At 34.0% G+C, this 19,151-nt stretch overlaps 1 protein-coding gene across 7 annotated transcripts in view; it reads right to left on the bottom strand.

The window, feature by feature from the left end:
• Positions 1 to 19,151, bottom strand: part of NBEA (neurobeachin) — a 642,892-nt gene that overhangs the window by 356,226 nt on the left and 267,515 nt on the right. For all 7 annotated transcript variants that reach the window (XM_070471793.1, XM_070471794.1, XM_070471796.1 and 4 more), the window contains one exon: positions 9,743 to 9,870. In XM_070471793.1, coding sequence (XP_070327894.1) covers positions 9,743 to 9,870 — 128 coding nt within the window. The remainder of the gene's footprint in view (positions 1 to 9,742; positions 9,871 to 19,151) is intronic.

Here is a 19,151-nt window from a genome sequence, read left to right as displayed (position 1 = left end):
CTACTTCCCTGGTAGCTCAGATAGTAAAGCATCTGCCTACAATGTGGGAGACCCGGGTTTGATCCCTGGGTCGGGAAGATCCCCTGGAGAAGGAAATAGCAACCCATTCCAGTATTCATGCCTGGAAAATCCCATGGACCAAGGAGCCTGGGGGGCTACAGTCCATGGGGTCGCAAAGAGTTGGACATGACTGAGCGACTTCACTTTCCTTTCCCTTCCTTTCAAGGTCTACTTTTGATTTGTATGCTGCTTTCATATCTCCTATCTCTGTGAAAAAGATGCATTTCAATATGCTTTTACTCCTAATTTCTCTCCTGGAAGACTAGGAAATAATATTATCTCTGACTTTATCCCTACAGTATACTACAGAATACTTCATGTAGTATCTTATACATACCACTATATTTGATATACTATATATATCATATTCAGTAAATCCTTTTGGTAAATAAGGTTTCTCTGAATTTTCATCAGTCCTTAACTTTATACTGCTGCTGCTGCTGCTAAGTCACTTCAGTTGTGTCTGACTCTGTGCGACCCCATAGATGGCAGCCCACTGGGCTCCGCCATCCCTGGGATTCTCCAGCCAAGAACACTGGAGTGGGTTGCCATTTCCTTCTCCAATGCATGAAAGTGAAAAGTGAAAGTGAAGTCACTCAGCTGTGTCTGACTCCCAGCAACCCCATGGACTGCAGCCCACCAGGCTCCTCCATCCATGGGATTTTCCAGGCAAGAGTACTGGAGTGGGTTGCCATTGCCTTCTCTGAACTTTATACTAGGTTGCTGGAATACAGTTCCAGTTTAACTAGTCAATGAGTACATGGTGATATAGTCATAAAAATTCTAGTGAGTGAAAAAATAATACTGGTTTGAGGGCTTTAGTAAAACCATTCTCCTTGACAAATCATGTTTTCTTTACTTTAGTCATCTTTATCAGCTAAAATGAGATTCCCATATTGAAATACAAAACTTAGCAGTTTGAAACATTTTACTTATGATGAGAGTGTAATTTCTCCTTTTAGAGGATATTGTTTTCTTGTTAGAAGCTACCTATGATGGAAAAATATTTGTTAACATATATATTTCACATATATCCATATATTAACTATTTCCCACACTCTCCTTTGTGTGTATCTAGTTTCCAACCCTGTTTCACAAATGTATTCACTGCTGTGCTGGCAATGAATTTCATTATCTTTAATTGTCTGTAAAAATGTTTATATCCCCCTCATTTTTGAAGAGTATTGTCATTGGACCAAGAATTTCAGGTTGGAAGTCTATCAAAACTTAAAAGATGTTCCATTATTTTCTGATTTGCATAATTTCTGACTAAAGGTTGATGATAATTTTACTCTGAAATCATGGTTTTTCCTGACAGTGATCTCAAAATTTTAATTTTAATTATAGGTTAAAATTGACTGTTTTTACTTTGTGTGTAACTTTCTGTGAGATATAACATATATATTGATCCCTGTATCACCATCATCCCAAAGAATCCCTTGTAATATTCTTATACAATGACACCCTTTCCCACCTATAAACCCTAGTCAACACTGATCTGTTTTGAGAATGTCCAAAAAACAAAAAGGAAACATAACATACAGAAACCCTGAGATGAGCATTTCTTTCACACAATAACGCCAATGAGATTCAACCAAGCAGTAAGGTTTGCCAACAGTTTGTCTTATTCTTCTCCTGTCTGAATCCACCACAGTCCTTTTTTTAAAAAAAACTCACTGAAAAACGATTTTCTCCAGTTTGGGCTTTTACATGAATATTCATGTACAGGTTTTTGCATGAAAGTAAGTTTTCATTTCCTTAATTTCAAGGAATGGGATCACAGAGTCATATAACTGAATGTTTAACTCAGTAATACTCCCAAACTGTCTTCCTCAGTGAGTGCCATCATGCAGTCTCCAAGCCATGGATGAGAGTGCCAGTTGTTTCAACTTCTCCCCAGTACTCGGAATTATTATTTTTTTACTTTAGTCATTCTTCTACAAGTTTGTAGTGTTCAGCCAACATGGTTTTAATTTGCATTTACTTTCTGATAAGGTTGACTATCTTTTTATGAGCTTATTTCACAACCTAATGTGATTTTTTCTCAAGTATCTGTTCAAGTCATTTTTAAATAAGTTGGTTTGCTTAATATTGATGACTACTTTTGAAATTTTCTCTTGAAACCTGGTTTTGAACAGTTTAATTATGTTGTTCCATGATTTTTTTGTTTTTTCCTTTGTATTCATCCTGATTGAGGTTAGTTGAATTTCTTGGATCTTAGGATTTGTAGTTTTCAAATTATTTGGCTATTATTTTTTAAAAAAAAAAAATACACATATACCCATAGCATCTTAACTTCCTTTTTCTTGGACTCCAATTTTATGTATGTTAAACTGCTTGATTTATCTCATAGGCTCCTATGGCTCTCTCCCATTTATTTAGTCCTTTTTTTTCCTATTTCAGTTTTTAAAGATACAATTCTATACTTCTAATTCAGTTTTATTGTCTTAGTGTATAATAAGCCATTATATCCGTCAAATGAATTTTCCAGGTTAGTTACACTGGGAGGGCAAGTCTACTTCCTATGACTCTATCATAAAAAAGTCAAGATCACACTAAGTCTTTGAGAATTTTCCTTCAAAATATTACACTACTGCATCTTTCTTCCTGTCAATAGCTTATTAAGTAAGTGTTAGTTGCTCAGTCCTGTCTGACTCTGCAATCCCGCTGACTGCAGCCAGCCAGGCTCCTTTGTCTATGGAATTCTCCAGGCAAGAATACTGGAGTTGGTAGACATTCCCTTCTCCGGGAGATCTTCCCAACCCAGAGATTGAACCCAGGTCTCTTGCACTGCAGACAAACTCGTTACCTTCTAAATCGCCAGGGAAGTCCTGCCAATAGCTCTTATAGGACATTATACAGGTGGTGATAGCAGTAAAGAGCCTGCCTGACCATTTGGGAGACATGAGAGATACGGGTTTGATACTTAGATCGGGAAGATCTCCGGTAGGAGAGCATGGCAACCCACTCCAGTATTCTTGTAAGGAGAATCCCATGGACAGAGGACCCTGGGGACAAGAGTCCATAAGGTTACAAAGAGTCGGACAGGACTGTAATGACTTAGCATGCATATGCAAATTAGATTACTAAAGAAACGTTAATCTTGACTATAGACTATTATTTTCATGGGTTTTAATTTGATCTTCCCATTTTTGAAACTAGTACAGTGAAGTAAGTCAGGACCTTATGCATTTAAAGTAAAATTCTTATACATATACAGTATATACTGTGTAAAAGATACTCAAAGATGTTCTAAGGTCATGTTAGATTATAATATATGAAGGCAATCTGGCTGTCAATGTTGAATCAAGTGATACAGCTAATCAAGCAGGCAACAAGGTGGAATCCTTGTTGATTCCTATGAAAAACTCCTTTTTGAAGATGTTATAAGTATGATAATCTGATTTTCTTTCACTTTTAAGTTAATTTATGTTTTTATCTAGATGCCCAGAGTGTTTTTTTTTTCCTCTCTAAAGTCCATTAATTTTCTAGAATGTATCTCAATGTTGGTCATTTAGGTAATTTTCTCAGATATTCAGTGTGCCTTCTAAATATATATATTTTAAAACTATTCTTTTAATGCTGAGAATTTCTGTGCATTATTGACCCTATTATCTTTTTCTGCTCTTCGCTTTGTTTATCTACTTTGGAGACTCATATGAATGCTGAATATCCTACATTTGCCCCTTTCACTCTCATCTTTGCTCATCTCTTTAAGTCACTATTTTTTTTTATATTTATAGTTTCTCTTTTTACCTTATATTTATCTTATAGCCTTATATGGTGAACTTATTTACTTCTTTATTTCTTCTAATTCAATCCCAATTTCTAAAATTATGTTTCCCTTTATTTCCAGTTCTTTCTTAATTCCTATCAGTACATCTGTGGGGTTCTCTACATTCTGATATAAATTACTTCTTATCCTGTATTATTTCCTAATGTTTATTAAAATTTTTCATCTTTTTTTCCCTGGTATTTATGGCTTTGAGGTATTTTCTATTTCCTCTCATTTTTCTTTTCCTAAAATATGGTATTTTGATCCTTTTTTGTTACTATTTTTTGTGAAATTGGGTTATCAGAACTTTTAGATCATTTTTAGATAGCTTTTCTTTTCCTCTTCAGATTCTAGAGATCTCTCGTTTGTTTTTATGTGGTTTTTTAAAAAAATATGAGTCTACTTTCTGAGATCTATTAGCTCTGTTTGTCTTCCCCAGTGATATGTGGATGTTTTCTTTGTCTCTTTTGTTCTCTGTTGCTCAATTTGGATTCTATTCATAGCAGTTTCTCCTCAATGTGGGACTTTGTCCTGGAAGAGAACTCTGGTTGGGTTAATTTTTCATGGTGTTTAGATGCTCTCACCCCTTCTATACATACCAGGGAATCCTTGGATTCATCTCCCTGTTTTATCTGCTGTTTTCAAATTGGTCTCCTGGGTTTTCCAGTCAGTAGCTGTATAACATCATATTCTTCAGATGTTCTCCTGCTTCCCACAATCCTATCCATTCATCTGCTGATACTGTGTATATCTCCTAGTTATGGCTGGATTGTTCCCCCAGGCTACTTTAGTGTTCAGTAGGATACACCGTCACCTGGTTTTGATGTTTACATCAAAACCTTTAGGTATACTTGTTGTAGTTATTGTTTTACAATCCACTGCTCTGCTGCTCATGGAGGAATTCATGAGCAGGGGGATATTTAAAGGGATATTTAAAAACAGCCCCCATTGCCATCTACCCTAAATTTGTCATGTACTTTTTTTCGTATTATTGCAATTTTAAAAGTGGATAACTACTGAAACTATTTTAATTTGTAAGTTTTGAATTAAACATACTCAAGTTTTTCTAATTATGTGGGCTTATTGTTACTGTGAATAATTCAAAGTTGATATAAGTTCTTTGAGTAGGCTCATTCCTTTCATAACATTTCAGTGATGTTCTTAACTTAAACTATAAATATTCTTGAGTATTATATAATTTTAATAACATTTATCAGTGTTACTAAAAGTATAGTAGATACGTCAGTGACATTTCCTACACTGCCATTATCCCTTCCTAAGATGTTTCAACTTAAACGCTGCTTCTGAGGTGGGTTGTGTATTACATCCAGTGTTGCCCCCACCACCCACCCCAGTCTTAACTATGACAGGGATAGACACCTAACCCAAGGTTGAGCCATTCAGATTCTCTCATGATAGGAAGTGACTATAGTCAGACGGTAAAAGAACTTTATATTCAGGCACACTGACAGTCAAGTATGGGGTGCCATGCTGGGCCACATCCTGATGACTAAGAAAATGAAGTTAGTCTGAGAGAGAAGTGAAAAATTTGAGTTGATAAACAGAGACAAGCAAAGATAGGGGGATATGAAGCTGCATCAGAGGTAAAGGGAGTAGCCCTGGTTACTGACTCCCTGTTTCCCTTTCTAAGCTGCCTCAAGTCTATCTGTATTTCACTTCCTGTTTTTTGGATGCTTATGAGACTAAGTGCTGTATCCCCATCATAATTAAATTATATGTATGACCTTGTGAGTTCTCAAACAAATATAACAGTGATATTCAGAGCCACTCTGTGCTGCTGTGAAATAAGACAGAGTAAAGAGCACTAGGATAACACATGCAAACACACACATGCCCACACTGAAACATCTTCCCTTCTAGTTAACTTGGGTGATTACTGCTTCTTTATTACTATGGCAACTCTAGACTCATAGTAGTTCTAAGACTTCCTTAATAAAAATGACAAAGATCTAATATCAGCACTCGAACTACAACTGGACTTTCTTCCTTAAATCTTAACTCAAGGTTAAGCTTACACTTATAGGCTATTCTCAACTCTTTAAGAAAATTCTCATGGTTCCTCTGAAGCGAATCCTCCATTGCTCCTTAAGCCAAATAAATAAAATAATTTTGGATCAAAGGTTGTTCTGTCATCTTGGGCTGGTATGTTTTGATACTTGCATACATATCTAATTTTTACTTATTAGTTTAAAAATTGAGAGGCTATTATTTTTCTTAGAGAAAGTTCACCAAGCTCCTACAAGTTCATACTAAAAAATCCTTAATCATTGCCAAGAGGAACACACACACACACACACACACACACACACACACACATCAAAAGCTATGCAAAAATAGTAAATGTTAATAAATGAACTTAAAAGATGTGAACAACGCTGATTACTCTATAATCATATAGTAACAAATTTAACACAGTTCAACTAATAAAAGTGATAGACAAATTAAGAAAATAAAAGGATATTATTTTGACATGTGTTTTAAAGGACAAAGACAATATAAACTACTGATAATTATTCTATGAGAAAAACTCAAATGGAATACATGTGAATTAAGAAAACCTGAATATAAAACAACAAAAAAGATGCAATTCAAATATATTTTATGATTATTTGAAATTAGGAGTAATTGCTTTCTCTTTTCATAAGATGCTAAAATATCCTCAGTTATCTAAATCCAGTTTTGTTCCTACCATGTACACATGATGAAATCAAAAGCACTGAGATTTATTCATTAGAAGGATTATTTTTGAACAGAAATATTCAACAACTACAGGTAAGATATTCTTATCATGTAATTCTCCTGCTCTTCAGGATAGTTTGATAGTTTTTCTTCTCAGAGGAGAGAAATAATGCACCAAACTATGGAAAAAGGGGAAATGGAGCAGAGGGAAAAAGAAAGAATGATCAAGAGTACATGTTCAAGAATGAGAACATGACAGGATATGTAACTTCCATAGGCTGAGGTAGAGAGCAAGAACAGACTGTGCACACAGGGGAGCCATCTCATGGGTGTGGATGATTGATCAATATTGGGAATTCTCACCACAGAACACAAATTTCATCTATCTCCCCTTATTTTATTTTCAAAACTTACCTCTACTAAACATTATCAGTAACAAAAATAAAGTTCTATTCAAGTACAAGAGAAAAAGATACTCAATATTATGTACAAGAATCTAGGCTAGGCAATGTTAATAAAACCAATAAAACACTTCCTATTTACAGATGAAAATAATTTTATTAATATTGTATAAATAAAATGGCAGAGAAGACCAGACGAGGAGGCATTAATTTGGCATATGGAATCTGAAGCAGGACTCAATGGATGAGAATAATTTTAAGGAAAGAAAACCACAAAAAGATCCAGTGCAGAAGAAAGAGTCGTACAAATAAAAAGAGATGTGACATGTGTGACTCACTGAATATTAAAGGAACGTCTTCTATAGTAAAAGCCCAGAGACTAATTGAGTCTGAAAAGGAAGGTTATGACTAAATTGTGAGGGATACCAAATGTTGTTCTGGAGTACCACAGAGAATTCTAGATTTGTTTCATTGTTCAGCCTAGCAGAAATATGGAGGACTATACCTTAACAGGGTCAACAAGTAATGGCATTTACAAAACAAAACTCAAAACCAAATAATCTCCCATTTGCTTTCTTCATTTTATTACGAAAAATCATTTTAACAGAAAAGGAGGAACATTAAATCAACATAGTTTTAAAAATTGGATATATTAAAATTTATTGGATGTAGAAAAGTGAAGAAATAAAATTATACTCTGCTAAGTACACACAAAGTGAACTTTGAATATATAACTTGTTCTAATGCTTCATTTTTTAGCATAGTTACCTTTTAAAAAATGCAATAGGACTATTCCTAATGCTCTTTCAACTCAGTTCAGAGTTTTTGAGGTAAACTTAGGGAAGCCCATGAAAAAAACCTCTTAATTACGAGGATATTTCTCCAACCTTCTCTGCAGTGCTGGGAAGAAATAAGGAACAGACCAGATGTCTGACTATGGAAAATTCTGGAAAAGGGGGCTGGCTACATATGTGGGGTTCTGACTGACCAACATAGAGCAGTTAAAGGTCATCTGATAGTAATTCCTTAGAACTTAAAATTGTCACAAATTATCATTTAGAAACCAATAATGTAAACCTCATAACTTCAAATAATTCAGTCCTTCTTTGCTTTCGCTACTGAAAAACAGAGCTAAATTTGTGTCCTAATTTTAGCAACAGTACAGGATCATCACTAACATTGCTACATTACTAACTTTATTCCATGTTTAGTTTAGCATGTCTTTGTTCACTATTTATGATTTTCTTTGGTAAGTCTGTAATCATTTCTGGACAACATATACATATATAATAGAAAAAAAGGATTTTGGGTAACAAGGAAACATTTAAGATTTATTTTTCAATAATGCTTATTGAATTTTTTTCTTATTATAATTATAACATGTTATAGGGTCACTGCACTAACCATTCTTTAGACCTAGGACACTCTTCTAGTAAACTGCATGGCTTATCTCCTTTAAGTCTTTGCTGAGATGTAACTTTTTTATTGAATAATTTAAAATTAATTACCCTTCTTTAAAACTGCAACCTAATCATGACACTGCTATAATCCCAATTCCCTATGATGTATTAGTGCTTATCATTTTACACAGCACTTGTACCACCTTCTAATGTGCAATCTCATTTAATTATTTATTTTGCTTAGTGTTTATTTGTGTTTTCTCTTTGATAGAATATAAGGTCCACAAGGCAGGGATCTTTGTTATTTACTAATATATTCCAAATATCTAATAGCACTTGGTCTAGAGCAAGAAGACAACCATATGACACTATTCTAAAAACTTTATATGCATTATTTAAAATTTAATTATCACAAGTCCTCTATGTGGGAGTATTATCATTGACTACATTCTACAGAAAGAAACTAAGCTACAAAATGGGTAAGTAACTCACAAAGATCATATAAGCTAAGAAAGTAGTGAAACAAGGATTTAAATTCAGGTTATTAACTATTATTGTCTCCACTAATAGAGACAGATTGTGCAAAAGCAATTAAGACAATAACAGAACAGGTACAGAAAAATGTCTACAGTAAATAGGAACTGAAAAGCAAATATATATATATATATATATATATATATATATTCATATATATATATATGAAATTTGCTTATTGTATGTCTGCTAAATCCAAGGAATAGCACCTAAAGCCATCATTTACTTATAAGATATCAACTAGATATTGATTACCCCTTTTTGAAGCTCATGAATATTTATAAGTCAAAACTTCTTTTTAAAGAAATAAGGCTTCAGACAACCATACTTTCCAAATCTCCTAATACAGGTGCATGTATTAAATCCTCCCAACAGTTAATTTATCTTCTTTGTCTTCTCACTTCATTTTAGCTGCTACTGAGTAGAAGATAACAGCTTCATCAATTCCCAGTTAAGTATTTCTTTATATTTTCTCAGTTAAGGACTGTCATGTTACACACTATTTGTAACTAAGCAAAGTCACTTAAAGAAATATCAATCTTATAGTTAGAAGGAGATTTTAGACATCACTGCTTAGCAAACATACAACCTAAAAAAGGATATATAGCAGATGGAGATTGCAAGGGCCAGAGTTTCTCTTTCCAACAATTTTTCAAAGTTTTTCATTCTATTATGAGCACTGATTGTGAAAATACTCTATGCTTTTTAATAACTAAGGAGAAAGCATACATGAATATCTTACTAAAATTTGTGGAAGCAATGTCTTCTTATTCTTTTGGCAATAAATACTCCTTTAGTAACACAAGTTATGCCATGATTAATAGATACATTATAGGAAACTAAAATAATCAGAACATAGAGAGAAATCATACCTTCTATCAATAGTTCTTGTCCATGACTGCCAAGAAGTGTACGAGATAGGAATGGGGCAAAGTCTACAAAAATTTCACGAAGAAGAGGAGCAACTTTTTCTAAAGCTCTTTCAAGTTTTGCAGTGATGCTGTTGAAATTAAGACATAAAGACTAGTAAATATGGTTCAATATAAAACATCAATTAAATTTTACTTCTAAATTAAAACCTTTAAAAAAGTCACAAAAGTACAATTCTAACCCACTAAACAGTAACAGCTTCAAGTAGAAGGCACAATGTAGAGTTTTACATTAGTCACAAAGCTACTCAAAAGGCCACAGCTGTATCAGAACGGTTACACTGTGAAAAGGAGCCAGTGTCCTGCCACCCACAAGAGCACAGACACTGGCCACAACTGGAGGAGCTGCAAGAAAAGAAGCTGCTATAGGTCTTCTTTGTCTATCCTCCTTTTCACAAAAAAAACCTGTTCCGAATACCTACTATATGAGTCACTGTGAAAGTTACAAAGTATAAATTCTTGTTCTCAAGAGTTCCCTGAAAAGCTGGACAAATAAGGGAATAACTGGAATTCTGTATGACTGAGCTGAATTGCTTTGCCAAAGTAGGCATTTTCTATATCATAAGCCCACTCACTTTTTATTTACCAACCATTACATCATTATTTATATTGTTGAATATTAAATTTCAAGTTACATGGCCTTACATAAGCACTCTGATATTCTTGAAAGCACCTCGAGTAGGATATGTAAAAATAAAAACATGGATAAAGAAAATAATTCTGCTGAAAAAATAAATTCTGCTCAATAATTCTGCTCAAATAAATAATTTGGTTATATCTAAATCTCTCTCTTAGAAGTAAGTACTTTAGAGTAAGAGTGCTTGGATTGGAGGGTTGACTCCATGTATGCTACCCAGGTGACCCTGAGACATCAAGCTTTCTACATCTGCAAAATGAAGATGATAACTCTACTTACCCAATGAGAGTTAATGAGTTAAGGCATGTGAAGTGCACAAAAAAGAACCTGACATACAGTGAGAGGTCAACAATGATAGCTCTTCTAACTGTTACTTGGAATAAAACACACCTATACTTACTCATACAAAACGTGACTCATATATATGAACCAAAACAAAATCAATATAGTAACCTTAGATAAGCACACACTCTTCTATATGGATGACATGTACAGTAAGGAATTAAACAATACTTCACAATAATAAGAGTTCTTCCACAGTGCTGAGTAATATTTTTGTTATATATGAGGAAACCATAAATGACAAAAAATTAATCACAAAAAAATGGGCAGCATATGATTAACATGTAAAACAAAACTATTTTATTTTTTAAGTGAATAAAGAGGAATTATGGAATAATATAGGATAATAATAATAATAATAATATCCTATATAAAATGGGATAACATAGAATTATATAATAAAGGATACTTTCTCTTCTAACTTGGAATCAGCATGATATGAACTCTCTCTTTGTGTACACAAAGCCTCACCATTAGACTGCAATTTAACTTTGCCTCCTCTTATATGGGTCAACAGGTTTACATAAATAAGAACTCAGGTTTAATAACTTAAAGAGAATATCCTGGAGGAACATTTTTAGGCAAGAAAAAGGGAAATGGTGGGGCTTTGCAGACTAGCTAAAGATAAAGAGCTTTCAATATTTGCCCCTACTCTGTTACTCCAGGAGGAAATACCTACATTAGGGCAAGGGTTCTCAATTTCTCAATTTTTATTTAGTGTATTGCAGAAACATCACTAAAAATGGAAGTCATCTTTCTTTAAAAAAAAAAAAGAAAGAAAAAAAGCACAGAAAGAAGTGAAAGATACTGAATACTGTCTTCAAAGAATTAAAAGAAAATAGTTGCCAACCAAGAATCTGTTCTGGTTCAAAATATCTTTCAAAAATAGAGGTGAATTTCAAATATTTCTAGTTAAAAAAAAAAAAAAAAACTGAACGAATTCATGAGTGGTAGGCCTACACTAAATGAAACAAAAGGAGTATTCTTCAGGAGGAAAGAAAATGATAGCACACAGAAGTCAGACATTCAAAAAAAATGATGAGCAAAAAGAAACATAAACATTTGGGTAAATATAAATACATGTTGACCAATAAGACAGTAATTGTACTCTCTTGAGGCATTTAAAATTTAACATGCACACACAAAGGCATATATATGTATAAATGTGGTTACAAAATTTGGACTAAATGAAGTTAAGCTATACTGAGGTCCATGCATTGCCTGGGAAGAGGACTTAGATAATCAAGAATTAATGTTCCAATCTGGAGGATGAGCACTTAAAACACTGTTTCTCAAAGTGTATTCTCAGAGTCAGCAGTACCAAGATCACTTAGTGTAATGGTTAATTTTATGTGTCACCTTGACTGGACAACAGGGTGGCCAGATGTTTGACTAAACATTATTCTGGGTAAGGTCTGTTGGAGTATTTCTGGATTAGATGACAATTTGAATGGGTATACTGAGTAAAGCAGATTGTCCTCCCTAACGTGCCTGGGCCTCATTCATTCAACTGAATATGTAAATAGAACAAAAGGCTGGATAAGAGGGGACCCCTTTACCTGATAGCTGGTCTCTGCTGGCCTTCAGACTCAACTGAAACATCAACTCTTCTGGGGTTTTGAGCCTCTCAGCTTTCAGACTGGAACTTATACTATCAGGCCTTTAGACTTGAATTAGAACTACACAGTGGCTCAGCAATGTGTTTTAATAAACCTCCTATCTAACTGTTGCATACTGATGCTTAAGATCCATTGCACTAAGCAAAAGAAATAAGGTATAAACTCAACCTACAGTTTCTTGTTACTTCTCTATAGTGAACATTTTTTAATGACAATATGAATAAAACTGATTAATCACTGCCAAGACTTGGAAGGAAGGAAAGCAGAAAGCAAACTCATAATAAATATTAAGACTAAAAAGGAAGGACTTTCCTACAGACTACATGAATGCTAAAATAATAACAACAGAATATTGCAAACTATATTATAACAATAGAATCTACCAAAAGTCACACAAGACAAAAATAGAAAATCTGGGGATAACTGTAAAAATTTAATTTATAAACTTTTCCTCAAAAGGAAATCTAGATTCAGACATCTTTGTGAACTCTACCAAAGATTTTAGGAATAAAAACAAACAAACAAAACAGGACAAATTAAAAAAAAAATCATATGCAACCTCTTCAAAAGAAAACAGCTATATATAACATAAAAATATTGGATTTCTTTTAGGAAGTAAAGGTTTGCTTAACATTTTTTAAATTAAAAGTCATTATAATAGACCACATTAACAGAAAAAGGAGGAAAATCACATGGTCATCTCTATTACTCCCCTCCAAAAAGAGAAAACATGTAACACTCATAGTGATGGTAACTCAGTTAATTATAAACACAAGAGAATTATTATATTTGATAAAAAGTTTCTTTAGTAAATAGGAAACATCATTATTAATGATGACATATTCAAACTTTTCATTTGAGGTGAATAAAAGAATGTCTGTTCTAGTCACTTCTATAGAAAACTGTACTGGAGGTACTAGGCGATACTAAAAATTAGGAAAAAGAAATAAAAATGTGTAAGGATTTGTGTAATGGGGAATAAAACTGTCAATATTCAAAGACCAAATGACTGTGTACATATATGCTTAGTTAGAGATAATGATGGATAAACTAGAAAAAAAATGAAGGTTTCATGATATTAACCCAATATATTGAAACAAATTATATATACTGGAAAACAGTTAAAATGAAATTTACACAATAAACAAATTTACATTAAAAATATCAAATTCCACTTTTCACCTTAAAGGGGTTAAAGCAGTCTACAATTACCTCCCATGCTAACAACTAGAAAATTTTACAAAATGCAGAGAACAACTATTTTCATACAAAATGCAGGGTATGAGACCATAAATCCTGAGGAAAAAGAAACAAATGACATGAGTCCCACCATCACTCAGATTTCCTACATGGCGGTATTTCAACAAGACTAAAACTGTAGTTCAAGGACAACAGACTATATTAGGACATAGCACCCACGAGGAAGGTGTCATGCAGAGAACAGTAATCTTTGGCTGAATAACAATCTCTGTATGTGATGTCTGAAAGCTCCCAACATTAGAAGAGAACAACTTAGAAAGAACAATTATGGAAGTCATAGCAGACATCTGCATCCCACACAGGGCCTAGAGACTTCGGTAGGCACACTGAGCATTTTGGAGAAATCCAGCATACTTTCTAAGTGTGGCAAAATTAGTCCAAGAATAAAGGCCATCCTATATATGGAAGGACAGTTTTTAGAACAAATAGTGCAACAAAAACTGGACACCTGGACATAGATCTCACCTCTTACATAAAAATCAGCTCAAAATGGGACCCCGACTTAAAACTAAAACTGTTACTTAAAGCACAGAACTTTATAGAATCTTTGGGAAAAAATCTCGGGACTTTGGGTGAGATGAAGATTTCTTAGACAGAACACCATGATAAACTAGATTATAATAAAAATTCAGTTTTCCTCTGCTACAAAGAACATAAAAATAAGCTATAGTCTGAGAGCAAATACTTGGAAACAACATTTCTGAAAATGGACTTGTACTAAGAATACTGAATGCACAAGACTCAAAAGCGAAAAAGCAATCTAATTATAAAATGGGCAAAAGACATAAACAGACATTTCACTGAAAAGGACATATTAATAGCAAATAAGCACACAAAAATATGTTCAGAATCATCCATTAGGAAAATTCAAATTAAGACCACAATGAGATATCCCTGTATACCTACCAAAATGGCCTACAGAAAAAAAAAAAAGACAAAACCAAATGCTGATAAAAATGAGGAGAAACTGGACTATTTATACATTGCTTGTGGGAGTTTTTTAATAAACCTGAATAGGTACTTACCATATTAGCCCAGTAACCTCACTCTTGGGCACTAATTCCAGAGAAATGAAAATATATGTTCATGTAAAAATAAAAAGGTTTATTGTAGCCCTTTTTTTTGGTACTAGGCCAAAACTGGAAAAAAACCCAAATGTTCTTTAGAGGATGAATGGTTAAACAAATTGTCAGACATCCATATCATGAAATATTACTCAGAAATTCAAAAGAAACAACCCATTAAAATACAATGACACTTGCATGGCTCTCATGACATTACACTGAAAAGGTCAATCTTCAAATTCATTTCGGAAACACTTGAGAGTCAAAGAAGAAATCATAGAGAAACTTAGAAAAAATACTGAATGAAAATTAAAACAACATTAAATTTGAGAAATATAGCTAAAACAATGCGTAGTGGAAGTGTTATGGCTTTAAATCCTCATAATAGAAAAGAAGAAATCTAAAACTAAAGAACTAAGTAAGGGTTTGGCAAGTATTTTCTACAAAGGGTAAGATATAAAATATTTTAAGATTTTAGGCAATGTTATCTCTGTTGCAACTATTTAACTCTGCCATTGTACTGTGAAAGCAGTCACAGGCAATAAATAAACAAATGGTGCTACTGTATTCCAATAAAAGTGTATAAAAGATATTATGACAGGCAGATTTGGGCCCTGGGTGGTAGTTTATAGACTCCTGATCTACCATGCACCTTAAGACTCTAGAAAAACAAAATTAAGCAAACCTGAAATAAAAAAAGGAAATTTTAAAAAAGTAATATTTGATGTAATTAAAACAGAAAAAGAAGTAATGAATCAAACACCTACTTTCTGGAGGGAAATTACAGTATTGAAAAAAATCAATGGTACTCTACTAATGCTAAAATGAGAAAAGGCATAAAATATTAATAACAAATTCAAAGATGAAAGAGGAAACATCATTAGAGAGTTCCTACAAGTATTTGAAAATAATAAAATTATGAAAAACTTTATGACAATAAATCTTACAAAGTAGATAAAATGGCTGAATTTTGGTCACAAATGACCAAAACTGATGTAAAAAGAAAACAGAAAATCTGAATAGTCATCTAACCACTGAAAGAGTTTATAAAACATCCTCGGTAAAAAAAAAAAAAAAATTTCCAGAGATTGCTTCATTGGTGAAATCTCAAACATCTAATAATAAATAACACGAAAGCTACAAGTAGTTGCAAAGACAAGATGGTCGATCTGAATGCAGAGTTCCAAAGGATAGCAAGGAGAGAAAAGAAAGCCTTCTTAAGTGATCAATGCAAAGAAAGAAGAGAACAATAGGATGGGAAAGACTAGTGATTGCCAAGAAATTAGAGATACCAAGGGAACACTTCATGCAAAGATGAGCACAATAAAGGACAGAAATGGTATGGACCTAACAGAAGCAGAAGATATTAAGAAGAGGTGGCAAGAATATACAGAAGAACAATACAAAAAAGATCTTCATGACCCAGATAACCACCAAGCTGTGATCACTCACCTAGAGCTAGACATTCTGAAATGTGAAGTCTAAGTGGGCCTTAGGAAGCATCACTACAAACAAAGCTCATGGAGGTGATGGAATTCCAGCTGAGTTATTTTAAATTCTAAAAGATGATGCTGTGAAAGTGCTGCACGTAATATGCCAGCAAATTTGGAAAACTCAGCAGTAGCCACAGGACTGGAAAAGGTCAAACCATTCCAATCCCAAAGAAAGGCAATGCCAAAGAATGCTCAAACTACCCCACAATTGTACTCATCTGACATGCCAACAAAGTAATACTCAAAATTCTTCAAGCTAGGCTGCAACAGTATGTGAACCAAGAACTTCCAGATGTTCAAGCTGTATTTAGAAAAGGCAGAGGAACCAGAGATCAAACAGCTAACATCCTTTGAATCAGAGAAAAAGCGAGGGAATTTAAGAAAAATATCTACTTCTGCTTCATCGACTATGCTAAAGCCTTTGACTGTGTGGATCACAACAAACTGTGGAAACTTTTGAAAGAGATGGGAATACAAGACTACCTTACCTGCCTCCTGAGAAATCTGTATGCACGGCACGAAGCAACAGTTAGAACCAGACATGGAACAATGGACTGGTTCCAAATCAGGAAAGGAGTATGTCAAGGCTGTATATTGTCACCCTGCTTATTTAACTTAAATGCAGACTACATCATGTGAAATTCCAGGCTGGATGAAGCACAAGCTGGAATCAAGGTTGCCAGGAGAAATATCAATAACCTCAGATATGCAGATGACACTACCCTTATGGCAGAAAGCAAAGAAGAACTAAAGAGCTTCTTGATGAAAGTTAAAGAAGTGAGAGAATAACCTGGTTTAGAACTCAACATTCAAAAAACTAAGATCATGGCGTCTGGTCCCATCACTTCATGGTAAATAGATGGGGAAACAATGGAAACAGTGAGAGACTTTATTTTCTTGGGCTTCAAAATCACTACAGATGGTGACTGTAGCCATGATATTAAAAGACACTTGCCCCTTGAAAGTAAAGCTATAACCAACCTGGACAGCATATTAAAAAGCAGAGACATTACTTTGCCAACAAAGTTCCATCTAGTCAATTAGAAATTTGTTCTTTTAAACTAAAGAAATGGAAGGAAAAGAAGTTACTTATAGTTTGGAAATAACAACACTACAAGACATCTATAGATGATATATAACGCTAGTTGCCATAGATCTATAAATTCCATTCCTTCTTAAAATTCCAGCAAGTCGATTTTAATATGGATATTATCAGTTCAGTTCAGTTGCTCAGTTGTATCTGACTCTGCAACCCCAGTTCAAAAGCATCAATTCTTCTGCGCTCAGCTTTCTTTATAATCCAACTCTCACATCCACACATGACCACTGGAAAAACCATAGCCTTGACTAGATGGACCTTTGTTGGCAAAGTAATGTCTGTGCTTTTTAATATGCTATCTAGGTTGGTCATAGCTTTCCTTCCAAGGAGTAAGCATCTTTTAATTTCATGGCTGCAATCACCATCTGCAGTGATTTTGGAGTCCAGAAAAATAAAGTCAGCCACTGTTTTCCCATCTATTTGCCATGAAGTGATATTGATATACTGAATCTAAAATTTAAATGGAAATGCACAGCATCAACAGTAGTTTAGCCTTCCTTGGAATAAAAAGGACAGGATAGGAAAACAATATTTACCCAGATACTTATCTTTCTTAAACCTAAAAGCTAATTATAACAGTATGTCACAAGGATAGACAAACTCGGCAGAATGGAGTGCCAAAGCAGAATCCATTACATAGGAACATGATTTATGACAAAAGTGGCAGAGCAAAGGAGATAGGAGAGTTTCTCAAATAAATGGTTCTGGGTCATCTTAACATGCATATCACTTCTGCTTCATAAAATTCACAAAACTCAGTTCCAGATGAACTATGCATCTCAATATAAAAAGCAAAAATAAAGCAGCCAGAGGATGTGTTGGGGAAAATTCAGGCAAAGATCTCATCTACAACACAGAAAGTACAAAAACCCAAAAAACTTGATAAACTGGGTTTCATTAAAATTTACAGCCTCTTTTGATGAAAACAGATTCCATAGATGGTATGGAAAGCCATAGTATGGGAGAAGGTATATACATAAAACATATAACCATCAAAGGGCTCATCTTCAAAACGCATAAGGAGAAAAACCTTTACAAATTAAGGAGAAGACAACTCAATGTTTTAAAATGAGTAAGAGATTTTAACAGAGAAATCACAAAAAAGGAAAACCAAAGGACCAATAAATATTGGCCCTTTGTCCATGCCAAAAAGTCCAATTGAGGAACTTACAGTTAAGAATTCTTAAGAATGTTTAAGCATGTAATTAGTTGTTTTGATATTTTAGATAGTTAAGAATTACATAAGATATTACAATATATGATATTATACAAGCTTTTATAATATATAAGAAGGTGCCCGACCTCATTAAGTACCAGAAAAATACAAACAGAAGCTACAGTGGAATGCCGCCGACTCCATGGACATGAATTTGAACAAACTCTAGCAGACAGCAGAGGACAAAGGAGCCTGGCGAACTGCAGCCTGAGAGTCAGACGCAGCCACGGCCTGAACAGCCGCCGCCACTGCGCTTCCACCAAATGGCCAGAATGCAAAAGTGACGCTAAGTAAGTACTGTCACAGATGTAACGAATTAGGCACTTTCATAAGGTGCTAATTGAGTTTAGTAAACTTGCATCAACCACTCTGGAAAACATTTGGCTTTATCCAGTAAAACTGAACATACACATATGAATCAGCAATTCCACTCAGTTATTTACCCAACATATATGCATACAAACGTGTAGCATACCTAATGTACAAACAGCATTGTTATGTAAAAAAGTAGCATTACTTGTAATAGTGCAAACCTGGAAAATTCCAAATGCCCATCATCAGTAAAACAGATTAATAAATTGTAGTATACACCACTAAGGAATAAACATGAACAAACTATTGC

Source organism: Odocoileus virginianus, chromosome 8 (genome assembly GCF_023699985.2).
Source record: "Odocoileus virginianus isolate 20LAN1187 ecotype Illinois chromosome 8, Ovbor_1.2, whole genome shotgun sequence".
NCBI lineage: Eukaryota > Metazoa > Chordata > Mammalia > Artiodactyla > Cervidae > Odocoileus > Odocoileus virginianus.
This window is presented reverse-complemented; position numbering and strand designations above follow the sequence as displayed.